Below are 23,971 nucleotides of genomic sequence, written 5' to 3'. Positions count from 1 at the left end.
CTGGTATAAGCACTTTCAGAGAAGAGACTAGATTACATTTGCATTTATGTAAGGAGACACAATTCTGATCTTTTAACTAAGTCTCACCCTGTGATTCAATTGATGGCACTCTGACTCTGAATCAGCACTGAACCAAAAGGTCCCAACATGGTGTTAGGGACCACAGAGCTCCTGGAGGTTCAGAGATCTATAATGTAGGTCCGGATCATTAAAGAATCCATGGCATTTTTTGTTAAGAGATGGGATGTTAACTACAACATCCTAAACAAATTCCAACTAAGCTAATAACATTATGGCTACTTAAATTCCCGCTGAGGTTTCAACTCAAAGGCACTCCTCAATTTCTGCCCTCGGTACCATGTAGTGTTGCTGTGTGGTATTAAATTTCACTCCAGGAGTGAATGTATTTCAGTGATGGAGGAAGTAATCCCTGTTTAGAGTTTGCATAACTGCAAAGTTTACAGAGCACTTTGGGAATCCCTTGGGAGTCTGACATGCTTATCACAGAGAACTCTGCTAACAACAGCTATTGTAGAAGGTTCCAAGGATAGCCAACCTGGAGTATTTTTGTTATCCTTTTCCATCTGAACTTACACTCCCCATATCCATCCTGCTGATTCCGCCTTCCTTCCTCTCTTCTGTGCACATCTTTGGTTTGGATGATCTTCTGCTTGCCCCTTGTGTTGCTTCAGTCTCCTCCAGCTTGCTGTCCTCTACTCTAAATCAAAGGTGGGCACTTGGGAGGGGAGAGGTATGGTTATTCTTTACAATATTATCATAATGAGGTCACCCCAGACACGGAGTTCCATAATCCTGTGCTATTGTGGAATAAGGGTATTTCTTTTCTACTGCAGAAGAGCTGAGTACTGTACATGGAGCTTTGACTCTTTAGTTCCTAAGAATCATCACACTGAAGGTGTGAAAATATACACACATGTACGACTTCTCTCTTCAGTATCCTAGATTTCCAAGATCAAGAATAATTTAAACTAGGGGTTATTTTTTTAAAAAAGGATTTTATTCTGCACTCCCATGAATTCTTCCAGATAGGGTCAATGGAATTGAATATCATGGACAAAGTGCTGCTCACTGTTAATGGAGCCAAATGCTGGAACAGGTTGGCCAGGGTTTTAGATTAAATCATACTGGGGGGGCGAAGAAGAAGAGGGAGAATGATTGTGACAGAGAGTTGCCCCTCACTGGCTGGCAAAGAGTTAATAGCAGCCTTTGGAGTAGCTGTGCAGAACCCAGCCTATCAGAGGAAGGCTTAGAAGCAGCCAATCAGGGCCAGGCTGGGTCCTATAAGAAGGGCTGCAGGGCAGAGGAGTCAGTCTCTCCCTGGAGCTTGTAAAGAGAAGTACCTGGGACAGAGCAGTGCTGGGCAGGGTCAGGGGAGCAAGTGGAGCTCCAGCTTGGCTGGCTCCCAGACTGTGGCCTTGATACAGGGGCTGAGTCAGTGCTGGGGCTACGGGGAAGTGGCCCAGGGAAAGCAGGTATCGGCAGAAGGGAGGGAGAGGCAGTGAGCAGCTGCCAGCTTAGGGTCCCCTGGGTCGCGGCCCAGAGTAGTGGGTGGGCGTGGGCCTGGGCCCCCCCCTTTGCCCCATGGCCACTGAAGAAAGTGGCTAGCCAAAGGACTACAGTTTGCCCCTGAGCGAGGGGCTAGACTAGGGGCTGCAGCGAAAGGCCAGGCAAAGGACTGCCAGTTCCCCCAGAATGGGGGAGACAATGGAGTTGCTCTGGCTATGCCCTGAAGAGGATGCCACGGTCCAGGAGCAACGTGGGTCCCCACAGACAGTGGAGACAGGGGAGAAGCAGTGACGGAGAGTGAGACACCACCAGAGAGGGGTGCCCTGCTGATGGACAGAGCTACTTCCTGGACCAACCAGCAGGAGGCGCCACAGTGGTGACCACAACCTGTTACAATAACACATACAGAAGTTCTCTGTACACGAGATCTGTAAATAACTGCTAGTAGAATTGCTCAGCTAAGTTTATGTGATGATGTAGCGTAGTAAATTTGTACATAAAGAAATATGATCACTGAAGGCCATGCTATATGCTGGCCTGCTCATACATATGAGTAATCTCTGCAAAAATCCTGTAACTCTAATCCACAGCGCTGCACATTTGTCCTCTTCCTCTGAAGCACTGAGTGGGAATCACCCACTAAGATGCAATGGGCAGTCCCATATAATCAATTTCCTGTGATAATGGGAGCAAGCCTCAGCATCCCTTTGCCTTTTCCATCTTCTTCTATCCTATTCCCTTTCCATGGCACATTCAAAGCACTCATTTTAATTTTTCATAATTGCATACGTACCGAGGTACCTAGAGAAAAACATACCTATATAATAATATTGAGTTGTCTGTTTCTATGTGCAGTAAGCTACTTCTTTAGCTCTACTCGGATTTGGATGAGTGAGATGTTGTTCTAATGTTAATTAAATTATAATTAATAATACTCAGTCTTTATTTAACAGTTTTCATCTGTAGAAGTCAAAGGGCTTTACATATATTGGCATTCCAATTTTATGAATGGGTAAACTGAAATATATGGAGAGTCAAAGGGACAGGGAAGCCATTTCAGACCTAGGTACAGACCTTGTGTATCTAGATTCCCTGTCTAGTGCCCAATTCTCTGGATCCACACTGCCACCATCACCAGGAAAACAAGATTGTTAACAAGTAGAACTAAGATGAGTTTGTAATGAAAAATAAAATTAAAGGAATACTATCAGGTAGATTAGGACCAAGACTACTAAAAGCTTTTACCATATCTAGTATTTATAGAAACTTTTTCATTTCATTCTTATCTTTTTTACATAGGTAGTTAGAGATGGAAAACATCTGCTACTTCATCCCCTCCCAAAATGTTTTGATTTAGACATTTTCCTGTCGAGTTTGCAACTTAAACATTGCACTATTGTGCCAGTGCCTTTGAAATAGCAAGGAAAAGGGATTTGAAATAGTAAAGAAACTAAAGTTAACAGACCAAGTCACTGAACAAAGTAACGTGTGCAGACTTGAACACTACACATGAAAGTTCTAAAGCAAAGTAGTTGAAAATAATGTAATCCATATCTTTTCTTCCAGTGCAACAGGACAGGATGGTGAAGTGAGGACCTCACCATCACCTGGAGATCTCTCAATGCATTTTCATCTTTTGGGTATTCTGATCTTTCCTTTGGCTATGCATGTGTCAGTAAATATTGAGTAAATACTCGAAGTATTTTGGCTGATGTACATTATTAACAATTACCTCAAAGTGTACAGTGGGCTGAAAACAAGGGACATCCGCTGTACCTTTTTAGGGCTTATCATCATGCTGCTCTCTCCATTTTATTTATTTGTTCTAAAGTTCTGAAATCAAAAGTCAAACAATGGCTTAACAGAAATTGTAAAGAAAGCATGTGATCGGACGCATATTTTAATTAGCTATAAAAATTTACAAATGCCATACTGAGAAGTAATAGATAAGGAAAAGGTGAATTATGGTTTGTATTGTTTGCAGCTGTTTAATAAGAAACATTTACTAAAAGAAAACCATACGTAGTAATGCCTTAGATGACTTCAGAAAATTTCACTTAATCATAATACTGAAAATAAGGAAGTTACACAGCAGTATTTAAAAATATCTGAAAATGTTTCAGAAGCCCAACTGAGCTGAAGTAGGCAGCTGTGTAATAACTGGGGCTGCAACTTTAATGAAAATTCCAACAGAAAATGTAGACTTGATTATATGTATTAAAACAGGAAAGATCAGAAAGCTGCAGCCACACAGGAGAGGGTTTTTTATTTTGCTTATTATTTTAGTATGTACATCCAAAACAACCTTAGTAATAATACAGAACTTACATCGGTCTGTCTGCAGCTTCCAGTGCTTCTGGTTGCTGTGTCCTGGTCTTCCTGTCTTGATACATGTAATTAGGCACAGCATTTTCAAGAAATAATTAGTGATTCAATCACGTTTTACACTGGATCAAGTGACTGCAAACTGTTTTATATTCCACTGCAGTTTTCCTTTACCATATTTTAGGGCATGATATATAAACTTGATTAGCTAATGTTTATACCATGCTTTGAAGATGTAAAGTAAGGGATAGGTATTACTATTAGAGAGGACAAAGACAGCATGGGCATGAAGAAAGAACTAAGCACTGAGCTCAGAAACAGAATAATATCTTGTTTTCAGAAAGGACTGGAATATCTGAGAAAAATATGTCAACAGCTTCAAGCCCCTAACCATGAAGAAAGCAGGAGGTGTAAAACATGGGGAAACTGCAAAAGCACTTAAGTGACCTAACGTTGCTGATACCAGTTTGAGAACAGTGATAAGAAGTGAGGGTCAAGAAAAAAGTTCGGCCTGTGAAGAAAACAACCCACACCGGACACAGAAGCATAAGGCACTGAGGCTATTATTTGCTTAAGGCAACTTGAAAGAAAGTGAAAAGTTTGAGAACAACATTTTAAGATGTGATTAAATAGAAACGAACACTTTTGCATAAATCTTTATGTACAGAAGAAGGGAGACAAGCTCTGAAGGGCTAAAGAAAGACCATTTCCTATTGTTAACCAGTAGTGAAGGGAGCAGGACTCTCACCACTAAAATTCTTGGTAAGGTGTGTTTTACTGGTTATCATTTATTATTTATATCACTATAGTGATGTACTACAGGATTTGGCAAAGAAAATTATCCAATTAGAGAGGAAAGCTTAGGAAGGTATTTCATTGTCAAGAAAATAAACACCCAGAGCATGCATCAAAAGGTGTACAGACTGGGCAGAGAGAGAGTATGAGCTGGATTCTGCCCTTAGTCCCAGTCAGGCAGTACCCAAATCCTGGTACTGTGACCAACATAGGCATCTCATCCAAACTCAATTAAAGGAATTTAGAGGGAAACAAAGAAAGCAGTAGCTAAATCCACCAAGAACATAGAACAACAGACGCAGCATGTAGTGGGAAACGAGAAAGCACATTCCTTCATTTGAGAGAAATACGGCATATACACATTGCTCCAGAGAGACACTAGTGTACAATAAAAGCAAATAATGGACGAAGAGTATTGAACAGAATGACTGAAAAGAAAGGCCAGGGTTTTTCCCCTTCTTTTCAGTACGTGTCTGTAACTGGATAACTAAATGACGTGATTTCTTTACAAGTTCAATTAAACAGTTAATTGATGCCGATGCCCTTTAGTACCTGGCATTCAAAATTAAGTAAATAACAGACAGAAATACACACAGTACCTAGCAATAGGTTATGGAATCTCTGTCATTGGAAGTTTTTGAGAGCAGGTTAGAAAAACACTTGTCAGGGATGGATCTAGATAATACTTAGTCCTGCCTTGAGTGCAGGGCACTGGACTAGAAGACCTCTCAAGGTCCCTTCCAGTTCTATGATTCTATGAATAATTAAGCACAATGTGGGCTCCCCCCTTTCAGCCTATCTACAAACTTTTGCAGATAACTGTCTTTCACCCTCCTCCCTGCCCAACATGCCCACCCATCACATAATGTCATTTGATAACTGTGCATTGCCTCTTGGAGGTGCTGAAGAGAATGTACTTTAATATCTTTTGAATATATCTATATGTGACGGGTTGTATCACAGAAAGCCCCTGGGGGCTGCCTGCTGATGCGCCAAGACTACTTCTACCCCGGCTTTCCTTCCCTGGCAGCTTGGGACTTCAGTGACCTGCCTGGTTTGAGCCAGACCTGCTAGCCTGCTGCAAACCCAGACTCAGGTCTGAATCACGTCCCCTAACAGATGTAGGCTTAATTGAAAGCAGCTTAAGAAGTGTTCCTGTCTTTAACACTCAGATGCTCAACTCCCAATGGGGTCCAAACCGCAAATAAATCCATTTTACCTTGTATAAAGCGTATACAGGGTAAACTCATAAATTGTTCGCCCACTATAACACTGATAGAGAGATATGCACAGCTGTTCCCCCCCCCCCGGGTATTAATACATACTCTGGGTAAATTAATAAGTACAAAGTGATTTTATTAAATACAGAAAGTAGGATTTAAGTGGTTCCAAGTAGTAACAGACAGAACAAAGTGAATTACCAAGCAAAACAAAATAAAACTCACAAGTCTGTGCCTAATACAGTAAGAAAACTGAATACAGATAAAACCTCACCCTCAGAGGAGTTCTAGTAAGCTTCCTTTTACAGACTAGTCTCCTTCTAGTCTGGGTCCAGCCGTCACTAACATCCCCTGTAGTTACTTCCTTTGTTCCAGTTTCTTTCAGGTATGCTTCGGGGTGGAGAGGCTATCTCTTGAGCCAGCTGAAGACAAAATGGAGGGGTCTCCCAGGGATTTAAATAGACTTTCTCTTGTGGGTGGATACCCCTCCCTCTCCCTGTGTAGAATTCCATCTACAAGATGGAGTTTTGGAGTCACATGGGCAAGTCACATGTCCATGCATGAATCAGAACTTACAGGTAGCAGCCATGGTTCACATGCTACCTTGAATGTTCTCAGGTAGACTTCTTATGTGGATTGGAGCCTTCCAAGATCCATTGTCTGGTAAGTGCTTCTTGACTGGGCACTTAACTTGCAAATTCCTTTCTAAAGAAGCTGACCAAATGCCTTACTAAGGTTATTTAAAATCAAACAAGTATACAGCCAATATTCATAACTTCGAATACAACGACACATGCATACAAATAGGATGAATTTATTCAGTAGATCATAACCTTTACATAGATATGTTACATGGCATATGTAGCATAAAACATATTCCAGTTATGTCATATGTACATTAATAAGCATATTCCCATAATGCATTATGGGGTGCAACATCACACTATATACTTTGAATTCTGAATGGAAGGAGTAGCCCTGCCAAGTCCAACCAATTGCAATGCATGTAAAAGGGATACTCAGTTCCACAGAAACTGGGTCAGATAGAGGCTGGCTCAGGTCAGGCTGTTCTATGCCCCATAACTACTCTATTGCCCTCCACTATTGCAAAAGGAAACTCTCTCCTCACAGGCAGTAACAACCATGCAAAACAAACTGCCACTGTTGTGGGACAATGAGGTACAAAGTTCCCTCTGCTCACAAGCCTGGAATACCATTTCCACAGTACTCTCAAGGAGGCAGAGGTCAGGAGTAAGAGTCCCTTCCAAAGTCAGACCTGAACCTATCTTTGGGCTCAGGGGTCAATGATGCTTCCAGTTTGAGCCAGCACAAACAGCAGGAATGTCAAGATCATTCCCAGTACCAGATTCCAACCTGCAGTTAACCCCGTCAAGCTATTCTTCATAACTGCATCACTAACTTAAATTCACCTGCACTAACCCAAGTGTACAAGGCTTTATTGTTCCCTGAAGCAGCTGGGTAATGGAAGGCCAGAAGGACTTGTTTTCCAAACATTAGTGACACATTCTCTTCCACTCTGCAAGCAAGGAAAGGGTAGTGTGGAGAATCTTACCTACCTCCCTAAGGATGTTGTGAAGCTTTAATTAATGTCTAGAAAGTACTTCGAGACCCTCCGATGGAAGGTGCTATAGAAGTGCAAAATATTGTCATCATTATTCTTGCTACCGACAGTTCTGGCATTCAAGCCACAGCCTTCACAACAGATGGTGAAGTCACTAGCACGGCTGGCTGCAGTTATAATTTCTCTCATCACAGACTCTTCTTGTTAGAGCAAATAGGCTGCACCTCTTGATTTCTGAAGGGCAAAACAGATTCTGAACTGACAGGACTCCGCTGTACTGGCCAGAGCTGCTGACACACTCAAACCAGCCAGCATTCCAACCACCCAAAAGCAAGTCATCCGAGGGACTCTCTAATTAGAAAAAGCCTTAACTTCATTGCGATACTTCTCCAGCTTGTCACAAAACCCTTCTGTTGCATTCTGAACATTAAAGGGAAACAACAAAGAATTATCCAGATTCTGTTAAGTGTCAGACATTCCAATTTTAAACCACACAGCAGGGGGAGAATTTTTATAAGCCTTCAATGCAAATGTATAGATTTCTAACCGCTATTATCCTACTCTTTGCTAACTGATCATTTGTCCTACCATTAAGGAACACCTATGCTTACAATAATAAAGGGGGCAGTTGCTGATGTGGTTATAATACTGCAGGGACTGGTTCATGGATGGGTCTCAATTTTTAACAAATATGGGGTTAGAGTGCTGGGACTTATGGCCATCCATCTATCCAAAGTGTGGTCAAGATACTGTAGTTACCATTTTGAATTCTTTTCCAGCTACTGCAAAAGTTCTCTGCATTTAGCTTAGAATGTCGCCAGCTGAAACTAAACCTTGGGACCTGGCAAACTTTCTGTCTGACTGAAAACTCTAACGAGACTCATGGAACGAGTTGGTGTTGTCAGTCCCAACTTAGCACTGCCCCAAATCCAAAGATCTATTTTGGGCGTGTGGAAAGGGAAAGATCCTAAAGCAGAAAACGGTGGCTTAGGATGAAGGTGTGCAAGAATTGCCAACTAGGAGCACCACAGGTATCCCAGCCCATGCTTTGGGGAGCTAACAAACTCCTGTGGCATATGCCCCATGTCTTGGGGAGGTGAAGACATGTGAGTCAAGTTCTAAGGGAAACAACCCCATCCACCACAGGTTTCTGGCTAAAATGGACTCCAAGGATGAAGCCACCTTGGCATACCCTATTATGTGGGAGAGGACCTAGGGATCATTCCTGCTGGTTTAAGATCCACTTTCCATACCTTGCTCTGCTAAAGTTTGCTCTTTTAAAAACAATTTTTCAAATTCTATCTCATTTCATTATAGTCAAAGATAACAATACAACAAAGTCTAATAAGGGAATTACACATCATCAACATTATCAACCTATTCAAAGTGCCTATGCTAATTCTTTTAGATCTGTCAGCTGCCTTTGATGCCACTAATCATGAAGTTTTGATGACACATCTGCAGCCTCTAGCAGGGATGGATGAAGTCGCTCGAGTGCCTCTCATCCTTTCTTTATGGAGGTCTCTATTCTATATTATTTAAGTTCTTATACTGTGTACCCATTATAGTATTATCTGATCATCACACAGGGTAATTTTGGGCAGTTACCTGCCCAGGGAACCTGCTATACTTGGTATTGCAGGGATGCATTAGCCACTCCCTTTATTCAATATGCGTATGAGGCTATTAAGAGAATCAGTGAGGGGATATTCTGCAGTCAGCTGCTATTATTCTGCAGGCTTATTTCATCCAACTCTGTGCTTCCATTATGTCTGACCTGGCTTGTGCAGTGGAATGAATGACTGATGGTCTGGGCTGGCTGAGGGCTAGCAATCTGAGGTTCAGTCCAGACAGCATTGAGGTGATGTGGAGAAGCTGCGGGGAGCAGCTAGAGGAGTTGGTGAAGACTGTATCAGCATTTCTTGACTAAGAGAGCGCACGCATCATAGCAGGAGGGTTTGGTTTTGTCTTGTCTTAAATATGCTGGGCAGCTCCTAGATGCTCAGATGGAAGCTATGGTCAAGAGCTTTTTTATCAATCAGACAGAGATGGGTGTGACTTTTGCTTTCTGAGCTGAACCTTGCCACAGCCTTTGTCACCTCGGGGTTAGACTATTCTTTGTAATGTGATCTGCGTATGGCTACAAGATGAGACCACATGGAAGCCAAAGCCTAGCTGAGAATCAGCGGCCCACATATTAGGTTGTTGCAGACAGAGAGCTCATAACAGAAGTGCTCTATACTCTGCACTGGTTGCCAATACATTTCCAGGGGGAATTCATGGGGCTGGCTTTCATTTAAAGGTGTTGAGATAGTTTTAAACATCTTTGACTCCGAGGGCTTGTCTACACTTACAGCTGTGTAGCTGTAGCACTTAGTGAAGACACTACCTATGCCGACGGGAGAGTTTCTCCTTTTGGCATAGGTATCTCCCCTCCCTGAGAGGCAGCAGCTGTGTCAGTGGGAGAAGCCCTCTCATCAACAAAGCGCTGTCTACACTGAGAGTTTGGCTGGCATAACTGTGTGGCTCAGGGGTTTGGATTTTCTACAACCTGGAGTGATGTAGTTATACTGCCATAAATTTGTAGCGCACACCAGTGTAGAGATTGCCTTCTTTCCCATTTGAGGCTGCCACTGCTGCTATCAGCAGTGGCACTTTAGCTTAGGGTGACCAGAAAGCAAAGGTGAAAAATCAGAATGGGGGTGGGGGGTAATAGGAGCCTATATAAGAAAAAGACCCAAAGACCTATAAAATCGGGACATCTGGTCACCCTACTTGAGCTGGAGCACACACCCTCAGTGTAAAAGAGACAGGGATGATGTCTGGATGTTCTCCAGGAAGGGTCCATACCTTTGAAACTAAATTTCCCTCCCACTGCTCCTCTAGAGTCCTCATTGGTTAACCTTTGAACCAGCTGCCAAGTCCATCTTGGCATTAGAAGTGGAGGGAGGGTAGGTGTGAATATATTAAGTGAAGAGCATGCAATTTATCTCTGCACCAGATTCAAAAGGCTATGAGTTTATACAGCATCATGGTACTGATGATAGTGTCATGGTTAACATGACACAGTCATTATAATCTTCTATTTACATACACTGATTACTTTCCAAATAGATTTTCTTTTAAACTAAAATTCCACCTGTTTGTTCTCAGCTCGGAAGTGGTTTGATCTGGAAAGTCTGAATAAAACTCTGCTTGACCATTTTTCAGTGGTCTGAATTATTATCATTGTTAAGAAGAAAAGTGTATCATCAGTCAAACTTTTCAGACATATTCTTTTGTAATCTAATTCAAAGTTTAAAAAAGTCTTCAGACATGCCACTTGAATAGTTTTCAGTGAGTATAGGGATCAAGCACGGATATATCAGCAAACCAGCAAATGCAGAGATAATTGTGGCTGTATACTGAGTGTTTACCTGAATATATGATCAGTGCTGCAACCAGTATACACAGCAAGGATTGAATCCATAGACTGATGGATTTATTAATGGTGCAAGTGTGTTTGTGTGACCTGGCAATTAAATAAAGTTTATTCCTTTAAAAGAAGAGGAGGAGATTAAGGGCCTGATTCAAAGCCCATTGACATAAATGGTAGAAATTTCCATTGATTTCAGTAGGGTTTTGATCAGGCCCTCCCTGCCTGCTTAATGCAACCTTAAGGGTGAGATTATCTGGGTCTTGTTTATATTATTCTTTATTTTTAAACAGAACTAGAAACTCTTAAGCTTGCCTCAAAGTCTCAGTCCAGTTTCCAAGTCAGGATATTCAAAATTATATTTCTTATGACGGTAGGGTGACCAAGTGTCCGGTTTTCAACAGGAACACTTGGTCAAAAAAGGACCATTGTGGCTCCGGTCAGCACCGCCAACCGGGCCGTTAAAAGACTGGTCAGCAGTGCTGCGGAGCTAAGACAGGGTAGTTTCTACCTGTCCTGGCTCCGCGATGCGCCCCAGAAGTGGCCAGCAGGTCCAGCTCCCAGGCAGGGGAGCCATGGTGCTCCATGTGCTGTCTCCACCCTGAACACCGACTCTGCACTCCCATTGTCCAGGAACCACAACCAACGGGAGCTGCGGGGTAGGTGCCTGTGGGGGAGAGCAGTGCACAGCGCCACCTACTGCACCTCTGCCTAGGAGCCGGACATGCTTGCTGCTTCTGGGGTGCAGCGCAGACTCAGAACAGGTAGGAAGCCTACCTTAGCCCCCTTGCTGCGCCTGTGACTAGGAGCTGCCCAAGGTAAGCCCACGCTCCAACCCTGAGCCCCCTCCTGCACCCTATACCCCTCATCCCTGGCCCTACCCCAGAGCCTGCACCCCCAGACAGAGCCCTCATCACCTCCCGCACCCCAACCCCCTGCCCCAGCCCAGTGGGGGGGGGAAGAGCACGCCATTGAGGGAGGGGGAAAGTAGTGAGTGGGGGCAGAGCATCGGGAAAGGGGCCCAGTATCACAGAAGGGGCGGGGCTAGGATGTTAGGTTTTGTGTCATTAGAAAGTTGGCAATCCTATATGACGGCTGTAGGTTGGCTGACATTGCATGTGTATTAAGGCACATTAAATTCAAAATAAATAAAATAATTGAAAATGCTACATTTGCATATGAGGGACAACCTAATTGCTGTGGGAATCATAGCTTCGAATCTCCTGACTTTTGTGTGATTAAAATATGAATTTAAGTGTTGAATTTATGGCGCTTCTCTCATTTAATATGGAAATCAGTCTCTAGTACCTCATAGCTCAAAGAATGTGTTACTCAGTTTACTTGATTAGGCTGGGAATTGCTGGTCCTGCTGTCACCATGTTTACACTTTAGTGACAAGTTTGCGCATCACATTCACCTAATGCAGTGTCATCAATTTACTTGTCAAAAATAAACTTATATCCAGCCACTCCTCTGAAATACTGAGCCCAGCTATATTTCACTTTCACCTGAAGCATTGGAGCAAAAATTTTAAAATGTTGGGAGTACAAATGAAAATGATCTTTCCCAGGGGAAATGGCTTCACAGGCAGGCAGGCACAGCAAACCCAGCAGACAGCGAGCCCATATGGCTAGTTTTCCTTTGGGTTATGCAGTTTATTTGAACCTCAATCCCCTTTACAATTTTGGAGCAAGTACAACTGCTCTATTTTTTCCACCTCCACTCATCTGGAATTACAGGCTTGTGGATTCTACTTCGTGAATGTAGCCAGATCTCGGCTCCCAGACAAGAATGCTGACCTGGAAATTGAAATTCAGGATTCTGGAAATAAAAAAGTGAATTGAGCAAGTTCTTCTGCTGTGCAGGAGCACCACCACCTTGGATTTAGTTAAGCTGGAAACTTTTTTACTTTTATTGTATAAATTCAATAAACCAAGTATTTTCCCTTTCCTATCTGCCGTCCCTCACTCAGTCTAATAAAATCTGAGCCCAAGAGACTATCACCTCAGTGGCAGCATGAGTCTCAGCACATTTTTCTGCAAGTTTGACACACACAGCAAACTCTCTCTAATAGATTTCCACCTCTCTGGGCTGTTCACAAGCTTTGATTTCAAGGAGAAACAATACATTGACAACGCGCAGAGCAAAGATCAAAGACTCTCCCCTGCCGGAGCATTCTGCCACATTGGCAGGCTGGTTTTTCTAATGTCAGGGAATTTGTGTAGGCCCGAATTTGAGACATCAGCACAAGCCTTTCTTCTCATTCCTGCTGATGAATGAAAGAGCATTTTCAATTGTGTACAACCAGAGGCCTTATGGCACATCATTCCTAATCAAAGGCTGCTCTGTGATGTAAACTGCTTTAACAGGCAGCTTATATTACAACCCCACAGGATCCGAAGGGCAGTTTGAGATCACAATGAATTTCTGTTTCTTAAAGGAATCTGCAGGGCTGCAAAGAGGAATCCAGCAGAAGCATCCAGACATGTAACAATGACACCAAGACAGGAGCTGTACAATCAGCGTATTTGGATCTGGTTTCAAACACACACAAGGTAAAGCTCTTAAGCAAATAGAACTGCCAAGTTACTGAAGCCTACAGGCTAAATGTATTGACACCTGGCATCTTGGATGTGGATTATAAAGAAACCATCACCGGAGATGGACATACAAGAACCATGGACATCATGGGTACTGTCTACAATATGGCAGATTGCATCTGGTGCCGGATATAATGGGAAGGAGGGAAATTTGAACATGACAAAAGGGACCATTTGATCCCTTCGTTTCTCAATGACTTCTCTCCCCATCCCTTTGGCATTACTTCCTCCGTGAAGAGACTGATGAGGATACTCCTGAAGCCTGAAAGGATACTTTTGACAGCAAGGAATGGGGCTTATTTGTTTCCTCTATGCATTTTTCTCAGCTACTGCTGGTCTGGGAGGAAGGAACCACAATCAGTTCTGTGAGCCCGCACAAAACAGAGATGTAAAAATGCAAAGTTGCTATCATTGTGTCTCTTCTACATCAACACATATAACAAGGTGTAAGTCAGAAACTGGCCTTTCCCCACGTATGCTTCTCCAGCAATATACACCTACTGTCCTTTGACTTATATGGTCCCAGAAACGAGAATAGTTCTTTCTACCCCTGCCCCCTACCCAAGGCAAACATCACACCTTCCCTTTCAGAGACAAAAACAAGGCTATGTCATGTAAGTCTACTGTGATTAAAATGGTATCTACATGGGGAATGAGTGACTATTTCATCCCCGTAGCATGATCCTGAAAGACTGATGGATGTTTGCTAAATTCTCCATTTGGAGGTTTCATCTAGATCAGCAGCAAGGAATTCTGGATTCAGGGTCCCCACCTATGGGACTCCTTCCCTGCCCATCACAGTCCTTTTGTAAATGGCGCCAAGGTTCAGTACAAGGTTTTTTTATTTGGGTAGCTTCATCTGCACCCATTTTATATTTCCTTTTTCATCAACTCTTCCTTTTGGGCTAGTTTGCTTCCTCTTTTTCTTGGCAAAGTGGCTACTTTTCGCTGGGCCAACGGCTCCAGTTTTATTTTAATTATGGTTTTTAACTTTTATGCAGTGCCCAGAGAGATGGCGAGAGGTGCTTTGAAAACATGTAAGTACATAAAATAGAAACACACTGTATATAATGTGAGGGATCTCTAGAGCTCTATAAACACAGCACGGCATGGCCCTTCCCCCCCATATGAGCAAAAAGACTGCTAGCTTTTTAAAAGTCCACACATGAATCCTACTGAAGAGGAGGGGAAGGAAGAAAACTTGCAGCTCCTCTGCTCACATGGAAAGATAAGTGCACTCCATGGGGTAACCTTTGATTGATGCCAAGTATTACAGATTCAGTGGCTACAAAAGGACTAAGTTACAGGATTTATTACAAACCTCTGACTCCCCAGACAGCTGTTGGATTTTTAAAGTCCCTTCAGTGTCTTACCAGAGCCCTCACATCACTCATACAGTTCCAACAACTTGCAAGACAGAGGCATCCCCTGGGATTTATTCAGTTAGTAGCTGCCATTGGATTGCCTAGGTTCTCATTCTTCAATGCACACGGACTAAGTAAGGCTCTGGATCCTGTCTCTTTCGTTATTCCATTGACCTATGACTTGCTGCCATAGAATGGGTACATTGTTTCCACTGAAGACGTAGATGTATTTCAGTGGTGGGTGACTTCATCCCTGTGCTGTCTATAAAGAGCTTTGGCATCCATCTGGAGGAGAGGAGTTATATACAGTAAAGGTAACATATTCTTTATCTTGCAAGGTTTCCATAAGTATGCCTGGCTTTTACCCCCTTCTGGGTAGCATGCTTCCACACATATCTGGGGACGTGGCTCTTATAAGCATGTACAGTAATTTCGGTGTCCCAGCAAAAGAAGAGCAGAGCAGGTGCAATTAAAAGAACATAGAGCTGCTGGTTCTCAGAACGCACAAGGCACTCGCAGAGTTATGGTTTCATTGTGTAAGATGTTTTCCCTATATTTCTGGGCTGTCCAATTTAATTCGAACACAGGGGTTCTCAAACTTCATTGCACCTCACCCCCCTTCTGACAATAAAAATTATTACAAGACCTCAAAACCTGAGCCCACCCTAGCCCCACTGATCTGGGGGTGGGGGCAGGAGAGGAAGCTGAAGCCCATGGGTTTCAGCCTCAGGCAGGGGGCCTGTAACCTGAGTCCCAACACGCAGGGCTGAAATCCTCAGGCTTCAGCCTCGGATGGTGGGACTCAGACTTCGGCCCAGGGCCCCAGCAAGTCCAAGCCAGCCCTGGCGACCCCATTAAAATGGACTCTCTACCCACTTTAGGGTCCTGACCCACAGTTTGAGAACTGCTGTTATAACATACTATCATTCAGTATAATGTGAAGGGCATTTACAGGCAATTTATAGATACCAGCTATAACCTAGTCAATACTGAAATGCAGGAACCACCACGTCGGGCAAACAAAGGTACACACAGCAATACCAACTAGCCATGTATAGCCCTGGGTTGGAATGATGGGACAGGGTTATGATAGAGAGGGAAATCAGGATGATTTTTCTCTCATGAACAGTCCATTATCGGCTCATTCACAGCCCTCATGTACCATTCAGACCAACATGGGAGCTCTGTAGCTTGAATTGGAGAAATTAACACTACAAGAAGTAGTATAATTATAACACTTAGCTCTGGTATAGCACATTTCATCTGTAGATCTCAAAGCACTATACAGAGGACGACAGCATCATTACCCCCATTTTACAGATTGGGAGACTCAGGCACAGAGAGGTGATGTGATTTGTCCAAGGTCATCCAGCAGGCCAGTAGCACAACCAGGTCTCCCGAGTCCCAGTCCAGTACTCGATCCACTAGGCAACACTGCATCCCAATAATTCTAACAATAGTCTGCCTTTCTATTGAGTCTTTCATCTGGGGTTCTCCAAATGCTTTGGACATTAAAGCGTCACATCATGTCTTTGAGGCTGATAAGGGCTCAGGATCATTTCCCCCAACACTGAAACACAGCCACCTCTGCAGTGGAAGAAAGCAGCCGATTATCAGCATACAGCAACACTACAAACAGCTTAAGACAGAAAGTGACAGAATGCTTTCTATAAACTGCAGAGGGATTTAGGGTAAGCAGATTTCGGTTGGAATTTGGCCAGGACACCAAGGTTAACAACCTACTCTTCCAAAAAGTGGCTTGACACCTTTACTGACAGCAAGTGGCCTGGACTTTGATTTTAGGTCTCATTAGAAATAAGGAGCCTGCAACAGTACCCCACTCCCTATCATCAGAACAGGGAATTGGCTTGTTACTGACTCAGAGGGAAAAGTGCCACCTACTGAGGCCCCAACATCACTTCCTGAAGCACCCACCTGGCACAACCTTGCTTAGCTAGCAAGATCTGAAAAAAAAAACAGCATAGTGTGGTATGGATGCAGGCAAAAGAAACTAAAGCACAGAAAAATCTGCTAACTATCCTCTCTCAGACAGATTCTGTTTTTAATTTACAGGTGCAGGCCCTCTAATATAAACAGGTAACAGGAAACAAGGGGACTAACAGTGGACAACAGGTGCAACTTTTAAATGCCATCCACTCCCTTTCTAACCTGCTTTGCAGTCAGACACACATTCATCACCAGCGCAGGCATGCTGGACAGTGACAAATTTTACCAGCTCTGGCTTGTCACTTCAACAAAATTAGATTATTTTAATATTAATTCATTACCCAATTTAATTCCAATTAATAATCTCCATTACAAGGCCCTGCCTTGGCAGTGATGATGGGGAAAGCCTCTGCTATGCAGCAGACACAGCAGCTCCTTTCAGATCACCTGTTTTATAATGAGATCTCCCAGTCCCTTTGCAAGTGAAGGACTCAAATTTCCATTAGCAACACTCAAACAGAACATTGTACCTATGAAATGGACTTGTAACTTCCTTTTTCAGTGGACTGTAATAGGGGGAAACCTTGGTCCTTTTTCCAGAGGGCTCCCTGTTTGGCCTAAATGTAGGGAGATGTCCTACTTATACGCTCATCCTTGCAGAAGGCAGTAACAGCCTGGACAGCATGTGGCTTATGGCCCAAATCAGAAGACACACACAGTTCATTCTCTTATCCCTGAATTAGGGTTCAGAAAAAAATAGGGGAATAGAACTTCCCATTATATCTAATCAGATGTGAATAAAACATTTTGGGAGGCTATTATCAGATTTAGTATTAAAAAAACACATTTAAAACAGGAAAGAGAGCCCTTGGATTCCTCATGAAAAATACCCACCTTCAGACAAACACAATACTAGTTTTAAGCAGGGATTATGGTGGGAAAGCAGATATGTATAAGGAACATTCAGCAACCTGAGTATTCTCTCTCTTTCCCACCCCTGGCTAGTGACATAAACAAACTGACCAGGTTGGCTAGTACTGCCACATATCTATTCACTACTAAGATTAAACTCCACCTCTAGAAGGGGTAGCTCTGGAAGTGCCAGAAAATAAAACCAGAGGCCAATCATAAACACACAAAAGAACTAAGAAAAGGAGGGCAGGAGGGAGAGAGGAAACAAAAATGAGGGTGAGGAAGGAAAGGAATGGAAGAGACAGCATGGAACAGGAAAATAGGAAAAGGAGTGGGAAGGAATTTAGGAAACAGAAAAGGTAAAAGGACTGGAGTTTTCTCCAAGCCTGGGCACTACTTCCCTTCCCCCACCTTCTCAAAGCTATTACTGTTTGCACTCCTGTTTCTGGGACAGGAAAATTAGAACTCACCAGATGGCAGCCTGACCTTGGTCCACACTCCACTGTTAGACAATCCAGATCCGAGATGGCACCAAGAGAGAAACAAACCACCCATAAAGTTACAGCCCATTCCAATAATGGGGCTGCCACAGCTCTGTCCCATTAATACTACACGGTCCTGTGTCCCATTTTTATACTGCAGAATAGAGGACAACAAGTGATTATAGCTCATACTGTCCAAAATTCGCCTTTGCAATAGCCATCTTATCCATTTTAATAGAGATTATTACGGCATAAATGAGAGAAAAGGACCACTGCACACAATGGCAAGTTGCCAACTTGTGCTGCAGCCTCCAGTGGTTATACTGAAAGAGATTTAAAGTCCAATATAACCTTGATTTTTAATAGAGTCACATTTAATGAGCTTTAGCGTCCACCATAATAATTTCCTTATTACCTCTCCAGGAATTGGAACCGTGGTCAGAGAAAACGTGCTACATTCCAGCCCAATGAGAAAATGTAATAATAGCCAACACATTATTATCAAAACCATCAACATCATTGTCCTTAATGTCTTTTTTGGTTGCTGTAATTATAATCCTTCAAACCTTAAGCATAATTGCAGGTCAGACAAGCTTGCTGAATGTAGCAAAGACAATTGGCTAAAGGCCACCCATATTTCTCATCTCTGACAGTGACCCATTCAGTGTATATGGGTACTGCTAAAGGACAAGGGTTAGCAGAATGTGACAATCAAACTTTATATTTACGTACCTGCCAAGCACTAGAATGCAAAGTTATACATGGACCCTCATTGTCTTTTTGACCCTGACCTACACAACCACTTTTTTCCTGTAGGAGAAGGAGAAATCAGTCCTAGGTTTTGACCTATCCAACTCCACCATAACAGTTCAGCCCTGACCTGGAGGGTTTGCCCACCTCCAAAGTTTAGAGTGCTGAACCTGCCCATTTCCTTGCACAGGTAGATACAACAACTGTCCCAAAAAGTGATGCAAATATCATTCCAGTTCATGACATTTTGCATGGAAACATTGGCTCCCTGTGGCTTCAGTGAAAATCTGCCCCTTACTGTTCACCATAAGCTCCAGTAACACTCATGACAGTCAATGTGAACAAAGAGAGTTTCCCCAGCAAGTCATTCAGTTGCATCTTGTATACAAGCTACACTGGAAGGCACATGGCAGGACTGCTCCACCACCATTTCCTGTAAGCAATGTTCTTATGATTTCATCCCCATGAAAAGAAAAAGAGGGGAATCTCTCATTCCCCACCTTGGGAAAACCTGGGTTTTTTGGTGACATATTTTCTATGTTTTCTAAGCATCCCTAGGACAGTGAGTAACAGGCGTAACTAACCCTTTCAGCGCTAAGTGATGTAACAGTATCATGCATGCCTTCAAATAGCGCTCCACCTATATAGTCCAATATACCTGGCACATCCCAATATTGCCATTCTTTTCGATGGCTACAAGACTATGCCATTGAAAACCAGCATGGTTCTGCAGCAAAATAAAGGTGTTAAACTAATTACTGCATTGCTGTCAGCAGTGTCTCTACATGAGAATGATTCACATATGGTCATGAAACATGAGAAAAGGGGGCTCTTCTTTTTCTCCTTTATACAAACCAATAACACATCTGTTTCCTCTAATCACACCATCCATCCAGGGGTCCCCCTCGGTGCATTCCTCTTAGCTATTTTTTCTATTTTGTTTACATGAATACTTCCATATGCACTGAGATGCACCTGGAGGCTCCAGAGGTCCCTACTGTGACTGTGATAAACAACCGCTAGAGACTGCAGCCAAAAGCATATCCGACCCCAGCTAGACACGGCAACTGATGGTCTCTCTTCTATACAAGTCAGCAAACAAAAGTCAGAATGACATACATAGCAGGGGGCTCAGGAGAGAAGGGACACAAACACACTAGACATGACAAGCTGAAAATAAACTGAAACCCAGAGTGCTGTTTGTTTTACTGTCAGAATCAAAGAAAGAATAGAAAACAACTTAAAAATGTATCCCCTGTGAGCTAGAGACAAACGTGGTAGCATTCTGGCACAGAGACGCCTGATGAACAGCTACAAGCAAACTGAGGAACAGGATGCGGAATAAAAATGAACAGCAAATCAAAGGGGGCATACATGAGAAATACACCTGGCTCCCCTCAGAGGAAATGGTCTAGTTACTCTATATTATACCCCAGAGATTCATTCAGTAGTGGCAGAGCCAAATATATGACCTCACCTCTTCATCCTCTCTGCCACTGATGGTAACAGTACCCTCTGGATTCGGGGGGCAGTGACACCCACATATATATGTGCAGCATTAGACACACTAGACTGTGCAGAAGCATAATGGGAGACAGGCACTAAACAGCCACAGTGAAATTCAGATTTGAATTGCACAACAAACACCATCCCTGAGAATTCCCTCTCTCTGGGACCCTTTCACTGGGAACTCCTTGGAGTGGGAACCGTCTTCCTTAAATGTTCAGAAAGCACCATGACTTAATTGGTGCTATCACAAATAGATAAACAGTGTGGATGGACTGAGTCTGTACCTATAACCTCAGTGACCTCTTAACCCTCTCTCCCCACAGAGTAGCAGTTAATGCCATACCTCACTCAGACATGCCACCTAGAATTTCTGTGTAATTATTTGTATTTATTTAGTGCCATAATCACCGAGATGTTGGGATAAACCCAAAAATGAAATACTATCATTTGAGTTTAATGGAAAAACTAGCAGGCTACTTTCAGAATACTTCCGTGCCATAATAATGAGAGTCACTTCCATAAGGGATTTCTTTACACCAAGGCTGAGAAGGCTCATGGGTCATAAATTTCCTACATATGCAGCCTCAGAGAAAAGCACCGTCTTCTGGGCCACACACCTTAAAGAGCATCATTCCCTGCAGGCACTAGCCTTACATGCACTGCCAGCATCACAACATGTTAGCTCCCCACAGCCCTTCCTTCCATTGTGTAGATTGGTTTATTTTTCTCTTCAGCTATAGCAAGGGAGTTTTGAGGGCAAGTACATGTGGGTCAGAGATTCAACAGTTAGATCTCTTGGGTTCTCCAGTGTGAATCAACTCTGCCTGGTCACTTCTCAGTGCTTTAGGTGACAAGTCAGACTTTGCTAATATTAGGTTTCAGAGTAGCAGCCATGTTAGTCTGTATTCACAAAAAAGAAAAGGAGGACTTGTGGCACCTTAGAGACTAACAAATTTATTTGAGCATAAGCTTTCGTGAGCTACAGCTCACTTCATCCGAAGTAGTGAGCTGTAGTTCATGAAAGCTTATGCTCAAATAAATTTGTTAGTCTCTAAGGTGCCACAAGTACTCCTTTTCTTTTTTGCTAATATTGTTACCTTGATTTACGGCGTTTTTGACTGTGTACGGGAGAGTGCTGAATCTCACAGCTACTGTATTATAAGTCTCAGTCCTGTATTTGAATGGAAGAAAGACTCTGTACCTCAGGAGAGTCTCAGATTCTGTGAAATGTAGATGTACTTTATTTTCATGGAGTAGTCAATTTCACTGTGATTAATGGGGCACATATATACTAATAAACAATATTTGTTTATTTTAAACCAGGTCAGAAGATTTCAGCCACTTATTTCTCCACAGCTGAGTTATTTTCTGCTATCCACGAGATCTCCAGAGCTAAGCCCAGCCATGAAAGGAGGGAAATATTTCCTTTCTGCCCTCTATCAATACTGCCCAGCCAAGGTTACTTCATTTACTGTATACAAGAGCTATAAGATAGACAGACACATGGCTAGAGGCCAGCAAAGTACCTGCAATTTCTTGGGGTGACTGCAAACTTCCAACCATCTCCAGATTCCCAGGGATGGAGCCTCCTCCTTCCAGAACCCTGACCAGCTCTCTCAGCCTCTCACACTCTTCCTGGAGCTGGTGCTGTTCCTCCTTTCGCTGCTGCTTGGCCAGGCTTGCTGGATTCATGCTGAAGTGAAGCACTTTGGTTTTACTGCGGTCATAGTCACCCTGCAAAATACAAACATGGTATGCAAACTGTGTAACTGGTCTGAGTCCCAACAAACTGCACAAGGAGGCAAAACACAGCAGACACACACATGGAACATGGTACACTTACAGAGCATTAATGTCACAATTCCAGCAATGAAAACCAGCCAAAGAAAGGGCTACTTTCCCTCAACCTCTTAACTAAGGGGTTCTCAAACTGGGGGTTGTGACCCCTCAGGGGGTCGCAAGGTTATTATGTGGGGGGTCGTGAGCTCTCAGCCTCCACTCCAAAGCCCATTTCACCTCCAGCATTTATAGTAGTGTTAAATATTTTTTAAAAGTGTTTTAATTTATAACGGGGAGTCGCATTCAGAGGCGTGCTGTGTGAAAGGGGTAACCTGTACAAAAATTTGAGAACCACTGTTTCAACTGAGCAGAACTTGCTTCTGGATGACACCTTCATTATTAAGTTTAACTCCGGAAATGAAGTTTTATGGTTGCATGTTAAATCCCCTGATAGCAGGAGTTTATAATGAAGCCTTAAACTACAGCAGGACACATAGGGCCAGCCTAATTTATTAGTACAAGTCTGTGATGTCCACAGGACTCCAGTGCTGGAGTGCTTAGTGAGTTGTATCAGTTTGTCCGAAACAAGTAGGGACATTTCATTTTACACTTTTCTTGAAGGTGAATTAGATTTAGAGCAGTTTAACCTGCAAGTCAAATCCTAAAATAATGGATTAATATCCCTTCAAAGTGAGAGGGCAACACTGATATTATACTTGTGGTTTCAAAGACATGATCTTCACCTGGACTGCAGAAAGCTTTATAACCCTAAAATGAGCAAAACCTCTGCTCACCCTGGCTCTCATTGCATCCTGCTCAGCTGAAGTCTAGAAATGTGGCCTGCATAAAAAGGCGTTTAACATGATATTTTACATTCCCATTATATCTGAGTTTCAAAAGTGATTTTACAAACAATAAATTATCTCAGCCCAAGTGTGGAATAGGTATTATTCCAGCTTCATTTTTTCTTTAACACTAAAAATGTGCTAAATGTTTAAACATTTTACAGACAGACAAACTGAGGGACAGGGAGGCTAAAGGACTTGATCACTATCATACAACAGCTCACTGGCTAAGCTAGGCAGAGAACCCAGGGGTCCTGACTCTTAGGCACTTTTTCTCTCCGCTAGAAACATTCTCTACAGATACTGTGATGCTTGCTATAGAGTCTGTTCCAGATTTCAATTGACGTTGTTGTGTTGCAGGCTCGTTCGGTAAAATAATAGGAACTGAAGTGGCCAATGTCTGCATTTATGAAAAGTAAAAACTCTTCTTATGTGGCTCTGTTAACCAGAAAGACTGTTCAACCTACTAACTTCGTTGACCACTGACCCTGACCTGATATCGGAGGGTCTACAGTTTTGGGTAAAATAATGCAGAAGTTATCAAAACTGTAACAAACAAGTACATGACCCAAAATATATGCATTAACAATAGGCTTGGCTATAGGTCTTAAGCATTAAATTTGAGGAATTGGAGTGAGGCCTAGTGGAAGTTGGCAGTTGGTATAAGATAGCATGAGTATTATGTGCTTGACGGAAGGTTATGGAATTATATGTGCTTGACCTAAGGTTATAAAATTTAGCAATGTCTCTTATGATAGTTTAGTAATGCATTTGCTAATAAATAAATAAAACACAAACAAAGAGGTAGCATCTTAGGGGATTTTTGTAGTAAGAGCTAACTCTATTGATGTAACCTAAAATTATTGCAAAGGGACTGATGCAAATGGCTGGGTAAATTGTCGGAAATATAATTATGGAC

At 42.7% G+C, this 23,971-nt stretch overlaps 1 protein-coding gene and 1 long non-coding RNA gene across 13 annotated transcripts in view; one reads left to right on the top strand and one right to left on the bottom strand.

Moving 5' to 3' along the window:
• MAD1L1 (mitotic arrest deficient 1 like 1) overlaps window positions 1-23,971 on the bottom strand; it is a 551,618-nt gene that overhangs the window by 145,567 nt on the left and 382,080 nt on the right. For 10 of the 12 annotated variants that reach the window (XM_038419935.2, XM_043494295.1, XM_043494293.1 and 7 more), the window contains one exon: window positions 21,955-22,162. The exons of 1 other annotated variant lie outside the window; for it this stretch is intronic. In XM_038419935.2, the coding sequence (XP_038275863.1) occupies window positions 21,955-22,162 (208 nt within the window). Of the gene's footprint in view, window positions 1-6,658; window positions 7,870-21,954; window positions 22,163-23,971 lie in introns of all 12 variants that reach the window. One more of the 12 variants, XR_006274883.1, reaches the window with a different exon arrangement.
• LOC122456180 lies at window positions 1,773-22,807 on the top strand. Its single transcript, XR_006274885.1, has 3 exons — window positions 1,773-1,903; window positions 4,825-4,827; window positions 22,797-22,807. It is a non-coding gene; the product is annotated as an uncharacterized LOC122456180 (long non-coding RNA).

The sequence above is a fragment of the Dermochelys coriacea genome, chromosome 10, assembly GCF_009764565.3.
Source record: "Dermochelys coriacea isolate rDerCor1 chromosome 10, rDerCor1.pri.v4, whole genome shotgun sequence".
Classification (NCBI taxonomy): Eukaryota; Metazoa; Chordata; order Testudines; family Dermochelyidae; genus Dermochelys; species Dermochelys coriacea.
The sequence above is the reverse complement of the archived record's forward strand: the minus strand, read 5'-3'. Positions and strand labels throughout refer to the sequence as shown.